The 19613-nt window shown below is 34.7% G+C and overlaps 1 protein-coding gene across 1 annotated transcript in view; it reads right to left on the bottom strand.

The window, feature by feature from the left end:
* Positions 1-2988: 2988 nt before the first annotated feature.
* The window catches only part of mettl16 (methyltransferase 16, N6-methyladenosine), a 56355-nt gene continuing 39730 nt past the window's right edge, over positions 2989-19613 (bottom strand). Inside the window, exons 7-10 of the mRNA XM_056473769.1 lie at positions 19312-19381; positions 15626-15715; positions 5425-5583; positions 2989-3532 (exon numbers count right to left, since the gene is read on the bottom strand). Coding sequence (XP_056329744.1) covers positions 3155-3532; positions 5425-5583; positions 15626-15715; positions 19312-19381 — 697 coding nt within the window. The 3' untranslated portion in view covers positions 2989-3154. The remainder of the gene's footprint in view (positions 3533-5424; positions 5584-15625; positions 15716-19311; positions 19382-19613) is intronic.

Here is a 19613-nt window from a genome sequence, read left to right as displayed (position 1 = left end):
CCTTCTCATTTATAGCTCCTAAACTCTGGAATAGCCTTCCTGATAACGTCCGAGGCTCAGACACACTCTCCCAATTCAAAACTAGATTAAAGACCTATCTGTTCAGTAAAGCATACACTTAGTGCACCACTTAGGGGGCTTCCACACAGGTTATGCATCTTGCTGATATACACTGTGAACATCAGCTACGCTAATTATTTTCTTTATTCTCCATTTCCACCTGGGGATACTCTTCCCGAGGCCCTCAGACTATGCAGAGTCACTGATTCGATCCAAGACCAACGACGAGATGATCCCAAGGTTTCCATATCCTGGACCTGGCCGAATCCTGAACAACTACTGCGATGGTCATGGAAGAGTGGAGAACATGAGACTGTTTCCTGTGACGCTCCAGAGACAGACGAGTCTTCGCTGAGGCCAGCTTCCAGCCTCCGCCACTGAGACTGCAGCTCTGCACAAGACGTTTGGCCAGCGGAGAAATTAAAATGGTCGTGCCCAACTGAGTCTGGTTTCTCTCAAGGTTTTTTTTTTTCTTCACTTCCGCCTTTAGTGAAGTTTTTTTTTCCCTCTCCGCTGTCGCCACTGGCTTGCATGGTTCAGGATCTGTAGAGCTGCGCATCGATGGATTTGCTCTTCAGTATTTGGACTCTCAGTAGTGATTATTAAACCACACTGAACTGAGCTAAACTGAACTGAACTTAAACACTACAAACTGAACTACACTGTTCCTATTTACTGTGACCTTTTATGTGAAGCTGCTTTGACACAATCTACATTGTATAAGCGCTATACAAATAAAGGTGAATTGAATTGAATTGAATTCTATTCGATCTAATCTATTGACTGTTAGGTTATCAGATTTAATTTAAAATTGTATTTAACAGATTTATAATTAATAAATATAATTATTTATAATCCAAGAAATCCAAAACATTAGTTGATATAAATGTATTAACATTTTTTGAGAATATAATACACATTTATTTTCTTTAAATAAAGTAAACAGTAAACATCGGAACTAGGGCTGCACAATACTGGAAAAACTGATATTGCAATATTTATTTTTCTGTGATAAATATTGCCATATAAATACAGTTTCACAAGATGGTTGAAAAGCACTATTTGATGGTTTTAACAGTTTTCAGGTACAGAAATGAATAATCACAACGCAAAAAAAGATTTTCTTACTTTGTTATGTCTCATTTCTAGTCCAAATATCTATAAAAATTCTTAAAGCAAGTAAAAATACTGTTTTGTTTCAAAATTAAGAGTTTTTTCTTAAAAAAAGCTAAATTAATCTGCCAGTGGGCTAAGTTTAATAATCTTGTTTTCACTTTGAAATGTAGGTATTTGGACTAGAAACGAAGACAAAAAACTTTGATGCATAAATCATATAAAATCTGTATAAATACATTGATTAAATGCAATTCTGTGGCTCCTGGGGTCCGTTCTTCATACCTCTCTTAAATGATTTGAGATGATTTGGCAGATCCTGGATCTGTTAATCTTGATAACTGATCTCTGGCTAATATGGTTCTTTAAACAAGTTCACGAATCAGATTAAAATGTCTGGATGAACTGATCTGAGATCACTGCGTGTGTTGTAAAGAACTGATCTATCGATTCTCAAAATCATGATCAGCAATGCAACAATTAGCTGATGGCACAGCAGTGTAATGACATCATCTGATTAATATTCAATCATCCATGTGAGCAAAATTTGTATAAAATACGTAGTAAACAGTTTGTTAAATGTGATGCGCAATAACTTGCCACATTTGTTGTGATGTACGCTTTACACTTACATGTGTCAAGAGTATTAAGCAATTGATTTAATTCTACATTTAGAGAGGATTTTCTTTATTATATTACCCTAGGCTTAATCAAGATTCTTAATCGGTGTAAGGAATAACTAGCTGTATAAATTAAATCTGCATCAAAAAAGCATTGATATCTGTAAAGGTGTCTGCAACTTTTGCGAATCATCAAATCACCGTCATATTACCTGTCAAAACAACTGCATAAATTATTATACAGCTGGTACCTTAAATAGTACACGTTTGTGCCTAAAGTCTATATTAATAAATGTTCTCTTTGAACCCCTTAAGGAGAACCACCTGTGACAGTCCTTGTTGTATATATATATATATATATATATATATATATATATATATATATATATATATATATATATATATATATATATATATATATATATATATATATGTATGTAATAAAAATTATATTTATAATAAATTTTTTTTTTTTAAATATAAATTTTTTTTACACATATATATATATATATATATATATATATATATATATATATATATATAGCAGGTTTGAGCTACCAGAACTGTTGCTATGTCTACAAATCTCGAATGAGTTTTGAAGAATGAAATAATCCTAGATTGTGTAAAAATCGTCTATAACCAAATCCAGCTAACCGAGTAATCCACGTACGAAGAACGGACCCCTGGTCAACTATAATCCAGATTTAACATTCATATGTGCATTCGACTTAACATGCACATCTTTGCGATGTGACTATTGCAGATGCACACACAGCGATAACGATGCTAAAACGATCTATTGTGCAGCCCTAATCTGAGCCAAATCCCTGTTTTACTCATTTTTATTTGATTTTGTTTACTTAAATATATTGCATGTAGAAACATTACTATTTACTAGAATCAGAAAGAGCTGTATTGCCAGGTATGTTCACACATACGAGGAATTTGATTTCGTGACAGAGCTTCAACACTGCAACAGGACTATTGTTATTCAGTAGGAAATGTATGTCACAATATGGAGGACAAATAAATCTTGTTCAATTATTTTACAGAACTATGATCATATTATCTGTAGAACAGTAAGATCTGCAATAGGCACTGAACACATTTCCCTCATTTAATCAAGAAATAGTAAAAAACAAACATAAAGAGCGCACCTTAAAAAACACAAAAACACTACAGAACACAACAAAAATACTTAAAATATTGTTTTTATTACAAACATAGTAAAACTTTGTTCAGTGGCTAGTAAAACATCTGTTGTGCAGTAACGATTAACTTTTGACTTGCAGTTCTGTTTTCCAGCATTGTGGATGGTGTTTATGTGCAGAATGATCAGTGCATGTGTGTGTGCGCGCTGTTCAGGTGGGCTTGGCTACCTGTCGGAAGAGAGCGTTCTTCAAGCAGGTGCAGAGCTGGTTCATCAGGTCTTTATTCTGGCCCTCCACCCAGTGCATCTCCACCAGCACGTCCTTCTCCTCCTCCTGCTTCACGTTCACCAGGCACTTGAAAAGGAAATGCTGCAGCGCTTCTGGGTTTGCAGGAGACTCCGCCGGGACGTCTGGCTGCTGCTCTGTGATGGAGGTTTCTTCTGAGGGTGGCTCCTGTGCTCTGGGTAGCTCTCGCAGATGTCGGCCCTGTTCTCTTCTCTTTTGCCGGCTGTGGATCCAGGTGTTCTCCACAGCTGTCAGGAAGAGGCTCAGCTCCGCTTCTCCACCAGGAACACGCTTATGAAGCACCTGAAGAACAAACACATCAGCTGCTCTTTCTGCTATAGGAAGTCTACAGAAAGTCACTTTGGGACAAAAAGTGTAGGGTAAATATTGTTATTAATTTTTCACCGGCCACTTTATTAGGTACACCTTACTAGTACTGGCTTGGACCCCCTTTTGCCTTCAGAACTGCCTTAATCCTTCGTGGCACAGATTCAACAAGGTACTGGAAATATTCCTCAGAGATTTTGGTCCATATTGACATGATAGCATCACGCAGTTGCTTAAGATTTGTTGACTGCACATCCATGATGCGAATCTCCCATTCCACCATATCCCAAAGGTGCCCTATTGGATTGAGGATCTGGGGACTGTGGAGGCCATTTGAGTGCAGTAAACTTCCTGCCATATTTAAGAAACCAGTCTGAGATGATTCATGCTTTATGACATGGTGTGTTATCCTGCTGAAGATGAGTACACTGTGGTCATAAAGGGATGAACATGGTCAGCAACAATACTCAGGTAGGCTGTGATGTTGACCCAATGCTCAATTGAAATGCTCTTCTGCATACCTCGGTTGTAACAAGTTATTTGAGTTACTGTTGCCTTTCTATTAGCTCGAACCAGTATGGCCATTCTCCTCTGACCTCTGGCATCAACAAGGCATTTACCCCCACAGAACTGCCACTCACTAGACATAGTCTCTTTTTCAGACCATTTTCTGTAAACCCTAGAGATAGTTGTGCGTGTAAATCCCAATAGATCAGCAGTTTCTGAAATACTCAGACCAGCCCGTCTTTTTATTTGTGTGTGTGTTATTACTGTTATAATATATTTATTAACCAAATAAAAACTTTATGGTAGTTTACTTATTTAATATTAATAATAATTATAAAAAGTATTATTTAACAGCAACATTACACAAGTTATTTGACCACAATAATAAAATAAACATATATTATTATTAGTTAATTACAATAACTTAAAGAAATGTTGTTAAACACTGTATATAATAGTGTGTGTGTGTGTGTGTGTGTATATATATATATATATATATATATATATATATATATATATATATATATATATACACACACATATACATCTAGAATGATTAATATTTAGTTAATTATTTGAAAGTAAATATTCTTAGTTTGTTCTTTAATGTTAACAATTATTTTCATTTAAATGTAATAACAGACAACAATAATAGTTTGACAGTAATTATAATTTTTTGATGTGAATTCAATGAAAACATAATGATAACTCAAATAAAACTGATTTGCTGACAATATTTCCATGTTATTTCCTTTATTTTTGAGATTTTTATACAAGTTGCCGGTTCATTCCGCTGTGGCAACCCCTGATTAATAAAGGGACTGAGCCGAAAAAGAAAATGAATGAATGAATTCTTCTTTAAAACAATCAGAATGAATGTACAATGTGCTTCCAAAAATACAATCAGAGGCAAGTTTTCTAAATATTCTGCCAAATGTACTACAAAAGTAGATCATGAATGATAATAAATTAAGCAAATTAATTAACTCTTCATCAACATAGGAATTTGATGAGGAAAAGAATAAATAACAATAAAAATAAATAAATAAACAAATAGATGGAGGTAAAGAAAACATCATACATATCTTTAAGCACTAATATTGCTGAGCAAATAGTCACAAAGTTAAACAGTCAAAGCCTTTGTCATTAAATATATAATATGGTATTATTAGTTTACTTTTAATCAATTATATATTGGTTATAAATATAAATAAAGATATAAGGTGTACTGTTTTCTTCATATTTTACCATTAGTGTAATTTGTTCTATATTATTTGTATGTACTTACACTTAATAATAAAAATAAAATCAGAATACATTCAATGTTGAAAAACTAACGCATTGTGATGGTGTGCTTTTACCTTGAGGTCAGTGAGGATGTTCTCCAGCCAGGCAGACACACTCTCTGTAGGGCTGCTGTGAGGCGTCTGAGTCTGCAGCTCCGCCACTGTGGCCTTCAGGACGGTGAAGGTGAGGGGTTTACGGGCCTTCTCCAGCTTACGCTTCTTACATGGCGGAGACTGAAAGAGACACATAGAAATGACTTTACTGTGTTTAATTCCACACACATAAAACAGAATACAAAAAGATCAGCTTTTTGAAAATATTTGCTAAAACCTTTCCTACCAAGGTTGATGAAGGACGTTTGGTATTAAAAAAAAAGAGCAATGCGCTTTCTCAGTTCATTCAATCTTACTTAGCAGTTTATAACATAAAATGAAGCGTGATTTTTATTTCAAGCAGGCAGTAGAGGGCAGCAAAACATTAAATTGACCTCAGCCTTCAGGCCAATACACAATGCTGCAGGTGTTGTACAGCTGTTTGTCTCCTCTCTGAAGAAAGGCAGATTTTAGGAACAAGAACAATGGCTAACAAGAATTAAACAAACCCCACCAGTTTGTGATATATTTTTAAATATCTACATCTAAACCACCTTTGTTCAACAAATTATGAACCCCTTATAGCTGAATTTAAGAAACGACTAGATGGATGACACTGCCTCTTTCTCTAATGGGAAGAATAAACGTGATTAAGATGAGTATATTACCCAAATTTTGATATATTTTCCAATCATTACCACTCTCTTTAGAATTTTATTTGGAATAACAGGAAGCCAAGACAGAGACTTTCTTTACTGTATCTGACTTATGTAAGGGGAGGACTCCAATTACCAAATTTTGCTCAGTTAAGAGCTGCAGTGTACTGGTTCTCTTGTGAAACTGCTATATCTTGGTTGTATGTTGAAAAGTTGGCAGCAAAAGGCCTGACTCTTGACAGCTTTTTATATTCAGCAACCCTTAAAGAACTAAAACAAAAGACAGATAATCCATTTGTAAAAAACACTATTGTAATTTGGTACGAAGCCCATAGACATTTTGAAGACCTCCCAGTCCTTTCTTGTTTTCCCCTATTTGGGGCAATAATCATTTCAGTCCCACTAAAAACGATATGGGGTTTAAACTATGGATGAATAAGGGCTTAATAAGATAAAAAGATTTGTACTAAGACAATAAAATAATGTCATTTAAAAATCTTGTAGCAAAATGTAACATACCTCAAAAACACTTTCTTTTTGCATATTTAAAAAATTCAACACAGCTCCCCCCAAGGTCGTTATTGGAAACTCTTACAGAACAAGATTGTTCCATCAAAGGACAAATTATACAATAATATGACATATTAAGAGAAAATCATAAAGAAAACTCTGAAAATAAATACTAGAATGGATCCAAGACACAAAAATGGATATCCCAGTAGAGGACTGGAATATAATTAGTTTGAATGCAGAAACAAATACATTAAACTCCCCTTTGAGATTGCTACAATATAATTGGGTAATGAGAACTTGTATTACTCCTCTAAGATTAAATAAATTCAACCCTAATATCCCTGATCTTTGTTTCAAATGCAAGACGATACAAAGTACATTTTTTTCATTGTGTGTGGGAGTGTGAGGAGGTACAAAAATTTGGGGGTGGAGGTGACTCAATATATTTCACAATTTATTTCCATTCCAATTCCTTTATGTCCTGGGTTATGTATATTGAATATTTATGAAGACAGTTGTGCTTTGTCTACTAAAGAAAGAAAATTAATTGATTTATGTTTAATACAAGCAAGGCGTTGTATTGCTAATGTTGGAAAAATGTTAATCGCCCCTCCGATGGAGTTTGGTTGAGAAACCTTATAACATGTTTGGCTCTTGAAGAGCTCACATATATGAGGAAAAAATCCTCTGAATTTGGTGATATCTGGGAGGTGTTTTTGAAAAATGGAGATATTGAAGAAGCTTTGGAAGTCTGAAGTTGTGGAATGTAAATTGGTGCTTGATTATTTATTTTATTTTATTTTAATTAATAAATTTATTTTAATATTATTTTATTTTTAATAAGGATTATTATTTAATTTAGATTTTTTTTAAGCCTGTCTGGGGTAAGTTTTGGGTATTAGGGTTTGAATTATTGTAAAATCTTGAAAAAACTCAAACACATGTTATAAAAAATTATCTACATCTAAAATACTGTATTAAGATTAATATTAAAAAGATGAAATTTTAAAAGCTAAATTTACTAAAAAACAGCTGTAACCAGCTGAATTAAGTTGAAGCTGAAATGATACAATTGCTAATATTAAAAGGAATTAAAAGAAAACAAAAATGTTAAGAAAAAATGTTTAAAAAAATACATAAAAAATAAATAGTTTACATACATATAAAAAACAAAAACGTTGAAAAATGTACATGTAATTAATTTAAAATTAAATAAGTACTAAAATATATTCATAGACACATTCTGGCATAATATAATATATTAAAATATGTAATATAATATTGTTGACATAGAAAGGTGGTGCGTTGATGCAGTGGTTAGCACTGTCGCCTCACAGCAAGAAGGTCACTGGTTCAAGCATCGGCTGGGTCAGTTGGATCTGCTTTCGGTGCGGAGTTTGCATGTTCTCTCTGTGTTCGCATGGGTTTCCCCCGGGTGCTCCGGTTTCCCCCACAAGTCCAAAAGACATGCACTATAAGTGAATTGGGTAAGCTTAATTGTCTGTAATGTATATGTGTGAACGAGCGTATGGGTGCTTCCCAGTGATGGGTTGCAGCTGGAAGAGCATCCGCTGCATAGAACATATGCTGGATAAGTTGGCGGTTCATTCCACTGTGGCGACCTCTAAATAATAAAGAGACTGAGCCGAAAAGAAAATGAATATAAAATAATATAATATAATATAATATAATATAATATAATATAATATAATATAATATAATAATAATATAATATAATATAATATAATATAATATAATATAATATAATATAATATAATAATAATATAATATAATAATAATATAATATAAAATAATACAATATAATAATAATATAATATAATATAATATAAAATAATATAATATGATATAATAATTATAATATAATAAAATAAAAAATAAAAATATAATATAATGTAATAATAATATAATAAAAAGGAATACGAATATAATAAAATAAAAATGTAATATAATATAATATAATATAATATAATATAATATAATATAATATAATAATAATATAATAAAAAATAACAACAATATAATATAATACAATATAATATAATATTAATATAATATAATAAAATAAAAAATAAAAATATAATATAATAATAATAATATAATAAAAAGGAATGCAAATATAATAAAATAAAAATATAATATAATATAATATAATAATAAAAAATAACAACAATATAATATAGTATAATAAAAATATAATATAATATAATAAAAATATAATATAATATAATAAAAATATAATAAAAATATAATATAATATAATATAATATAATATAATATAATATAATATAATATTTGTTGCCTAACCAACTAATAATCAGAGTCTGAGCATGTGAAGAGCTCAGTGTGGAACGAGTGATTAATGATGTAACGTAAACACTGAATCATGTCTTACTGAGAAATACCACAACACAGAGTGCAAACACTCAAACACACACACACACACACACACACACACACACACACACACACACACACACACACACACACACACACACACACACACACACACACACCGCGTGTCATATTTGACTTCTCCAGCTCTCATCACAGCTGATTCAGGAGTGAGAGAAACAGAGTCGCTCTTTCTCCTCTGCTAACAGAGCATCTGTTGTTCAGACTGAAAAACACACATCATGACTCATCACAAGCCAAAAACACACGCGCACACGCATACACACACCACACCCATTACCCACCATACACATACAGCATGTTCACTCCTCATGTGAAATGCTGCTTTGTACACAGATCCATTGTGTGATGGTTTTTGCAGGAGTTCACCCAAAATGAAGAATTCGCATTTATTTGATATTATTTTCACTGGTTTAATCCTAATATAAGAAAGCCCACAGCTAATCTAGCATCCATCACGGGATCATACTCAACAACACCACATTGCTTCTGTCTGGATATACAATATCTTTAGCACAGACTAGACCACTCTTAACTATAGTCCTCATATTCAAATAAAGATATTAAGTAAATGTGAATTCGAGTCAGCATTATAATATAATATAATATAATATAATATAATATAATATAATATAATATAATATAATATAATATAATGTAATATAATATAATGTAATATAATATAATATAATATAATATATTATAAATTCCCAGTTGTGGCTGGAAGGACCTCCGCTGTGTAAAACATATGAAGAATTATCATTTATTATTATTATTTTCACTGGTTTAATCCTAATATAAGAAAGCCCACAGCTAATCTGGCATCCATCACGGGATCATACTCAACACCCCATTGCTTCTGTCTGGATATACAATAGCTATAGCACAGACTAGACCGTTCGTAACTATAGTCCTCATATTCAGATAAAGACATTAAATCAATGGGTTTTCGGGACAATCAGCTAGTCATGCTGTCTGAAACACGCTGCTGGTTATTCAGTTTTTTTATCACATGCTTAACAATGGTTAACCTATGGTTTTACACAGAATCAACATCACGGGACACATTACTATTATTGTTATTGAGAAAGTATGAGAAAGAAACCTGTTGTGTTTAATCACCAATCTGACTAAACAGTAATGATACTAATAATAATCTACTACTATTATTATCTACTAATAGTATACCTAATTTTTACAGTACAAACACTAGTGCAGGAGTAATATATACTTGATTATCTTAATTTTTAGAACTGTAATATTATTTTTATTATTATTAAGAAGAAGATCTTGTTATTATTACTACTATTTAAAGGATGGCCATATAGAATAAAGTTTTACATTCTCTTTTTAAGCCCTTCACTTCATTATTTGTACTCTAATGTCTTGAATCTAATGTTATCATAGTTGATTTTCAGCCATTTAACACTAAAGGCGTTTCCCTGTGCAGTCCAGCGACATTCTCCAACACAAGAGGGCGCCATTTTCTGACTTTACCTCAAACGATCCAAACTGCTAAGAATGACAAAATCCCATCCTAAACCAAAATATAACCTATAAACAACAACAAAAAACTACATTTCAGACGAACATTAAAGAATAATCATGTCATATATAAACAATAAAGCGATAAATCCAAAAATATGATCAAACAACCTGCACCTTCATTTCAGACTGTCAAAAAAATCCCCCAAAAATGCGCAGCTAAGAACATCTCCACCCATTTGCGATTTAATGGATGGAAACGGACCGACACGCACATCGATCCACTCCCTCTCCTTCTTAATTAATTTCTCTCAGTCTTAATCAGAGCGATGCACTGCTTTTATCCCTCTTCACCGTGAATTACGACCCCCTCCGCTCTGTCCATTATTTATCCGCAACACATTTGCTCCAAGCAGATCCTAAACAGCTTCAGCTCTCAACACTGAGCCTCTTGATGTGTCTGGAGTGGTTTTGCTCAAATAAAAAAAGGCCTTGAGATTTCACTGACTGAGCTGAAAGGTCATTATTCAATTATTGATGTGGGTGATCAGATCCTGACGACTGGGCTCTTCCTGTCCCGCTTTACTCTTCCCCCAGTGAGGATGACCTCTGACCCCTGCTCCTCTCTAAATCCACTGCTTCAACAGCTTCATATCCCGGGCACGCTTTCAGCACCGCAGGGGCCTTTTCAAACCACGGCTTTTTTTGTCTGAGTCTTGGCTGTACCCCCTGCCTGTCCTGCAATACATTTTAGGTCTGGATTGAAGATCTGTCTGTCAGAGAGATTGATCTGACTTCTGTGCGCTCGGCTAATGGGGCTCAGCTGGATTCACAGAGGAAGAATGGGCACAGGAAGTGGAGAACTGAGTAAAACACCAATGGTAGCGAGTGCAGAACACAGTTCGAAGCGATGTGGGATGTCATCCATAGGAGCAGATTGGTGTAATGTGGTAAGCAAAATCCAGTCTTTAAAGTGTTTTCTTTAAAAGGAATTTCGAACATTTTTGCATGAGTAAAATAAAAGTGGTGCTGTACACCCGATCAGCTTGTGGTGTGTGCATTAAAGGGCATCTGTGATGAAAATCACCTTTTGTAAGCTGTTTGGACAGAACTGTGTGTAGGTATAGTGTGTTCACAGTCATATTGAACACAATAAGTCTATTTTAAAAAATTTCCTGACGTTAAAATAGGACCCAAATCCCTCCCATTTTGAGGCCCACTGCAACGTGATGTAGGGGTGCGATTTCACCGCCCACCGATTTGATTGACAGATGAGTATTAACATGTCTCTGTAGTAACGCGTATAATCAAGACAGGACATGCACAAAGCAAGATTAAGAGATCTGTTCAGCTCTCTGTGATCATCAATCATCGTCAAATGTGATCAAGAATGAGTTTTAAAAGTTTAAAACGCTTTTAAAACAGTGCATGTTTGTAATGAATTACAGTGATTTTACCGTCTTTATCAACACAGCTGCATGTCAGTACAATTATTAAAGAAGACGTTCCCAGTTTGTGGACGTTAAATCAGGTTTATTTTATACATTAACATAACGGATATCCATACAGCAGTGGATATTAACGTGTATCCCGTCACATTTGCAGTGCAAAAACAGTGCAAAGTTGAATGCACGTGCTGTGTGTCTGTGCGTGAACTTTGTTATGGCATTGTATGTGACTCATTATTGCAGAAAGACTTGAATTAACTCCACAACAAATAATTATTGGGAAAGTTCTTACTGTAGTATTTCTCACAAACATTACATGAGATCTGCTTCCTTCATGTCTGTCACTGTGCTGTTTATCTGACAGAGACGAAGACACACTGACAGGCACGTGGGAATGTTGGACAGGAAGAACTTGCATTAAAGGCACAGGCAACAAAAACAGCTATATTGTGTTCAGAGCAGAAAAATCCAATATTCTTAAAGGTATAATAAATGATCTGATGTTTTTTTTGAGCTGAAACAATACAGACACATTCTGGAGACACAAAAGACTCATCTTAAATCTTGAAAAAGGGGTAAAATAGGTGCCATTTAAATTGCAAAATGTCTGTGTAAATGTATGGTGGGGTTTCATATACAACACACATAGTAAAACGTGACGCTTGAGATTCTTTTTAAACGTCTGTTCTTACAATACAAGTAAAACACAAGATCTCTATAGAGTCAAAATTCAGTAAAACATGATTAAAATGAAAATGTAATCCTCCCCCAAATATTACATACATAAATAAAAAAATCAAGCAGAATTTCTGAAAAAATAAAATAAATAAATAAAAAATTCAGAAATTGTACTTGATTTTCTGTGTTTGTGCAGTTTTTATTTTCTAAAATCAAATAAAGGGAATTTAGAAATTGTAAATACTAAAATAAAGGGTTTATTATATGATTTAAAACAGAATTTGAGAAATAATATTTACAGTTTATTTTACTGGATTCTTATAATATGTGTGGTTGTTGTTGTTTTTTGCAAAAACACACATGGTTTGGACATGGTTTAAAGTGGAGTCCACAAATAAAATGGATTTCACAGTATGTGAAAATATTTTTTAAACAAAAAAATAATAATAATAATTATGTTATTTCCAGATTCTCTAATGTATTTGTTAAATTTACTAGTAATGTCTAATTGAATATCATTTCTACATATTTGTTTTTCTTGCATCCAGATGCAGACGTGTCTGTGCAGTTCTAGAGGTCTGCTGTATGCGGGCTGAGGGTGGAGAGTCTCAGACAGATATGTAGGCCAATCTTTCTGCTCAAGTGCTCGTGAGGAAAAAGGCATCTGGGAGCAGGGGAATTCTCCAGAAAGACCATAACAAATCATCCTGCCGCCCCTCAACCCTCTCCCCCTTTACAGCTCTGTTTGCCCTCCGCAGTGCGTGACTGTGTGGCAGCGGCAGCTCGTCTGGGCAACTGTTGCCATGAAGGAGCCTTAAGAAGCAGGTCAAGTGTGTCTGATGGAATGGGCTGGAGATGCATTATTGAAAAGACTGAGTGAATATTCAGCAGGTGTTGCTTTCCCACACACAAGCACATCAAACACACTGGGCTACAGGGGTTGTGTGAGGACCAGCAGACTTAAAACTGACTCTAAAATAAAGACCTAATCATATACAACAGTTAAAAGACACAGGGCAGGTCAAAAAAGGAAAAGGTCTAGGTCAAACAGGACAATTCAATCAAATATGCGAATGTTAGTCAAATAATTTATGATAGCAACACGTTAACCATGCTAGCTACATCCTAAACATGTTTGAAACACCAGGGTAATTATGCTAACAATATATTAACCTTGTTGTAAAATATAATGCTAGCAAAATGATAAATGTGAAAACAACATGCTAATATATATTAACAATGTACTGTTAATCACGTTAGAAGCATGTTAACAGCATCCTACTAATAATGTTAATGCTATAGCAGCAGCATGTTAGCAATGAGCTAAAACATGCAACAACATGTTGAAACATACTACCAATAGTTAGCAATGTACTAAAATATTATATTAACATGTTAGTAATCCATGAACATGTTTAATGCTAATAGCATTCTAAAATGTGTTATCTACATGCTACCAACAAACCAGTATAACATGATAGCAATGTGCTAAAATAGGCTAGAAACAAGCTAAGAACCTGTTAAAACTGTACTATATTTATAATGCTATAAAATATTAGCAAACATATAAGCTAAATGCTAAAACACGCTAACAGTGTGCTAAACATGCTAACAATGAGCTAAAACATGCAGCAAACATGTTAAAACATACTACAATGTACTAAAACATTATAATAACATGTTAGTAATCCATGAACATGTTAACATGCAAATAGCATTCTAAAATGTGTTAAATAATATGCGTTAAACATGCGTTAAACATGCGCTAATATGCGTTAAACATGCTAGCAACAAACCAGTACTAAATCATCATAGATATATACACTAGATATAGCATACGGACCCCGAGCATACATCAATAGCGCCGCCACATTTGTACAGTGCTTTCAGCACAAATGTCATTCAACCGCACTAGTCAAGACAGTGTGACAACGTGAAGATGCTGGACTTTTAGCGCTGTGTACGGGTTTAGTAACGTGCAAACAAAGAAAACAAAGGCAGAACATTTCATAGGGAAGCTTTCGTTTTTACGTTTTTGTATGTTATAACTTTTGAGCTAAACAAGTAACATTACAGATGATAATACAGTCGCTTACTGCATTCACCATAAGGCAAAGCACCAACTCGCACTCAATACCAGACTTATGCTAGTTTCGTTGAATAAAATAAGCTAACAATGTAAATGACATGACAACAGGACGCTGCGCTGCCAGAAACTTGTGTTATTGTCGGATAAGTGAAGGAGTCGTTCATAACAGAGATTCATTTACAAACGAATCGCTCCCTCTGTTAGAATGAGAAGTAAAAGCAGGAGAGGGGGCGTGTTTCTGTACACAGATTAGATCAAATTTAACAGGGAGGGAGGATAGTACATTTCCATACACACAAACACAAGCTTTTTGTCAGGAATGCACATGCGATCACATGCGAAAAGTGATGTAAAATTATAATTTTTGTAATTTAAAAAACAATTTGCATAATGACCACCGGGAAAACACCCGATCGTAGATATATGTATTTATGTATATATCTCTGGCTCTGGATGGCCACAGTCCTCCATTGCACCTTGGACCCGCATTAATTTCAAAAGAGCACTACCCTGAACTAAAATGGTGGCTCTATTAACGCATTCCTTTCAATAGATAACAACAAGGTAGGCGACATCTAATGTAAATATCTATACTAAATCATGATAGCAATGTGCTAAAACATGCTAGAAACAAGCTAGGAACCTGATTAAACATTGTATACTGCTATAAACATATTGACGTAAACATACGAGCTAAATGCTAAAACATGCTAACAGTGTGCTAAGTCATGCGAGCAACTTAGTAGAATATACTTTTAAAACTTTTTTAACCGTTCATGCTAGCAATTTCTCAAGAAAAACAGCAAGCATGGATAAACTATTATAAAACCCTGCACATTCTGTGTGAAAGGCCTGTACTGCAGGAAATGATCAACACTTACAGGTACAGGTACGTCATCATAGAAACTCCAGGCGAGGGCCCAGCGCATGGTCCGCCCTTGACAGAACTCAGTGTGTGTTACTTTAGCAACCTGTAAAACAACAAAGGTTGATCATGATTAAGACTCAAAGTAAGCGCCATCTTAGAAAACTGTCAAAAAGGGTTATACTAGGAACACACTCATTACTGCAGATATGAGTGATCATAGTGTTATGTACAGGGAACGACAAAGGTATTTTATTTTATTTGTGTTCGGAGCAGGTTAAGGTAAGTTCTTTCTACACAGCTCCTCTGTGGTATAATTTTAAATAAGAGAGTCTCCATAAGCTGCAGGTTGCATACTATGATTGTATGAGGATTCGTCTTAAAGAAACCTAGATGGTGTAGCGCAAGTGAATTATTCTGTAAGGTAAGAGTTCAATCACTTTTTGCTTTAATGAGAAATTTGATCTATAAGTTTGTCAATTAAAGATTTCTCAGAATAGCATTTTAATGTTGCTTACTGATGTGCGTTATCAGTGCCTTTGATGAAATATTGGCATAGCTGTCTTTTTTAATGTACCTGTATATTGTGTGGTTTGTATTGTTTTGTCTGTTTTTTTATACTATTGGACCTAGTGTCTGGAATAAAGAGAATACAGAAATACAACATTATTAATAAAAGATATCTGCTTTGTAAAACAGTCACTTTTAGAAACGTATTGTGACTGCAATGCAAAATAATCATAGAATTTCTATAATGCTTTCTGTCTGGACACATTGACAAAAAAAATAAAATAAAAAGATGTATTGGCATAATTTATTTACAACAGACATAATGCAATACAGGGGGCGACGCAATGGCGCAGTAGGTAGTGCTGTCGCCTCAAAGCAAGAAGGTCGCTGGTTCGAGCTTCGACTGGGTCAGTTGGCATTTCTGTGTGGAGTTTGCATGTTCTCCCTGCGTTCGCGTGGGTTTCCTCCGGGTGCTCCGGTTTCCCCCACAGTCCAAAGACATGCGATATAGGTGAATTGGGAAGGCTTAATTGTCCGTAGTATATGAGTGTGACTGAGTGTGTATGGATGTTTCCCAGAGATGGGTTGCGGCTGGAAGGGCATCCGCTCCGTAAAACATGTGCTGGATAAGTTAGCGGTTCATTCCGCTGTGGCGACCCCAGATTAATAAAGGAACTAAGCCGAAAAGAAAATGAATGAATGAATAATGCAATACAACAAACACTTCAAATGTAGTCTATATTTTGAAACTAGGATGCACATATTGATTGGATACATTATTAATCATCCTCTATTATCTCCTACAGATTGTTTTAACTGATCAGTATCACTGTGGGCAAAATCTGACAGTCATCATTTGTAGCTTACAAAAATTATAGACATCCTAATCAATTAGGACCCTAATGCATAAAAAAGAACAAAGTCACATTACACCTACATTGACTTGATGGTTAAAATCCCCTTTGTCTTTGAGTTCTGATATGTGTGAGTGTGTGTGTACGACCAACACCAGACATAACCAGAATTCCTAAACACCCTCAGCCCTGTCATTCACACAGTAGGGAGTGTGTTTTAACACACATATATATAGGTGTTAGGGGTGAACTGTAGGGTGAAATCAAATCCCACTGCTCTTCAGTAAAAAAACACCACCCTGAGTCTGACCTCAGCAGGAGGAGGGCATTCAAACAGCTGATAAAAGGACAGAAAAAGGAGATGGAAAAGGAGAAAAAGAAGCTCATTTGCATATTAATTAGTGCCAGGGTTTCGAGAGGACACCGGCCAGGAGGACAATGACTGTAACAAGGGCTGACGGGACGACGACGTCTTTAGATGAACCAAAGCACACTGACTGACACCAGACTAATAACCTGTGAGCACAGCGAATGTCTTTCATTCACAGATATCACAGCGTTCTGACTGTACGGACACAGCTAATGGAGAGCGCCTGCTAATGACGCCTAATCAACAACAAATGAAATCTAGCCCATTAGCGCTCCCTGTCGTGGGGCAGTTTTATGCTACGCTAGTGAAGCTCATTAAGATCAATTAACCCGAAGTCACAGGGAAACGCCCACTCATTTATCTAGAAAGATCCGAAAGGAGAACTGGGATGCCTGCTATATTGGTGTTATACAAGTTAGTGTTTTATTTATCGAATATTTTATTGTGTGCATTCATTTCCTCTATTGTTACAAGTAGATTATCTTTGCTACTGTCCAATTGTCCCTTAAAGATAAAAATAAGGGAATATTAGCAAATATCAAATGGTCAATACACTACCTGACAAAAGTCTTGTTGCCTATCCATGTTTTAGGAACAACAAATAATAACTTGACTTCTAGTGGATCCTTTGCTATCAGAAGTGGCTTATATGAAAGGCAAAGGCTTATTTTACCAGAATCAAATATAATTATATGCCTTGATTTTTAATTATTTAATTAGAACAGTAAGGTCTGACTTTGCTTAGACAAAATCTTGTCACTTCACAGAAATAATGCACAGTATAGAATATAAAATCATGGTGCAGTGGAAAAAGAATTAATATTGTGTATGACTCCCAAGAGCTTGGACGACTGCATCGATACATCTCTGCAATGACTCAAATAACTTATTAATAAAGTCATCTGGAATGGCAAAGAAAGTGTTCCTGCAGGACTCCCAGAGTTCATCAAGATTCATCTTCAATGCCTCCTCCATCTCTCCCCAGAGATGCTTAATAATGTTCATGTCTGGTGACTGGGCGGGCCAATCCTGGGTAATCCAGGATTATCCTGCTGAAGAATTTGTCCTCTCTTTTAATTTGTAAAGTAATGGGCAGCACAAATGTCTTGATGCCTCAGTCTGTTGATGTTGCTATCCACTCTGCAGATCTCTCACACGCCCCCATATTGAATGTAACCCCAAACCATGATTTTTCCTTTACCAAACTTGACTGATTACATTGGGAATCTCAGGTCTATGTGGGTCCCAATGCGTCTTCTGCTGTATTTGTGATGACTGGGATGCAGTTCAACAGATGATTAATCTGAAAAATCAACCTTCTGCCACTTTTCCAAATGATCAACTAGAAGTCGTTATTATTTGTTGCTCCACAACTGGGATCGACGACAAGACATTTGTCAGTTACTGTACTTGTATACTATATGCGATGTTGAGATAAATTATACATTTACAAGTACTTTTAATTCCATTAATTTATGTTTTCACAAAAACAGTATTGCATTTTAATACCGACCATTCCGTTATAAGATGTAACAGTTTGATTTTAATAATAGTCCATTCATAAATGACTGAATTTAGGTTTTATTTATTTATTTGCAGACAATAGTGTAGAATTTTAATATTAACCATATGTGTATTCATGCATTTAACGGTTATATTAGACAAAGCATTTTATATCATTTCAATTATAGATAATATAATGGTGGTGGTAAAAACTATACCATTTATAATATTTATTTTAACAGTCATATTATAAATATTGAAAAGGTGGCATTAAAGAACTATTAAAACTGTCAAATTTGAAGATTGACAGAATTTGTTGCCCATTTATATTTATCTGACATAATTCATTTTAATATCAGTCCAATTATAAATAATAAACTGGTGGTATTTACATTTTTTTTTGTTATAGCTTAATTCTTTAAAAAAAGAAGAAAAAAGTGGTCTAGTCATTTAAAAAAAACTCACTCCTTGTTTCCGCAGCTCATCTTTCAAAGGAGCCAGGCTACACTTCTTTCCCAGCATGCAACTGTACCACCTGTAAACAGAAGGAAAGGGTCTGTGAAGGCATCAGTCTGGACAGCTGATCCACAAGAGCACATCAAACACACTGCAGGACGTGAATATGGCCTGGCTCTGTGGGAACGGTCAGCTGGGCTACTCTTCATATTTTTTTAAATAAGAAGCCCGATGTTTAATTAAAAACCCTACCTTGACAGGGAGCTTTGAAGTTGCACGTGAGACAAAAATCAATGCATTTCCAGCATTAT

This window comes from Danio aesculapii, chromosome 15 (assembly GCF_903798145.1).
Source record: "Danio aesculapii chromosome 15, fDanAes4.1, whole genome shotgun sequence".
Classification (NCBI taxonomy): domain Eukaryota; kingdom Metazoa; phylum Chordata; class Actinopteri; order Cypriniformes; family Danionidae; genus Danio; species Danio aesculapii.
The sequence above is the reverse complement of the archived record's forward strand: the minus strand, read 5'-3'. Positions and strand labels throughout refer to the sequence as shown.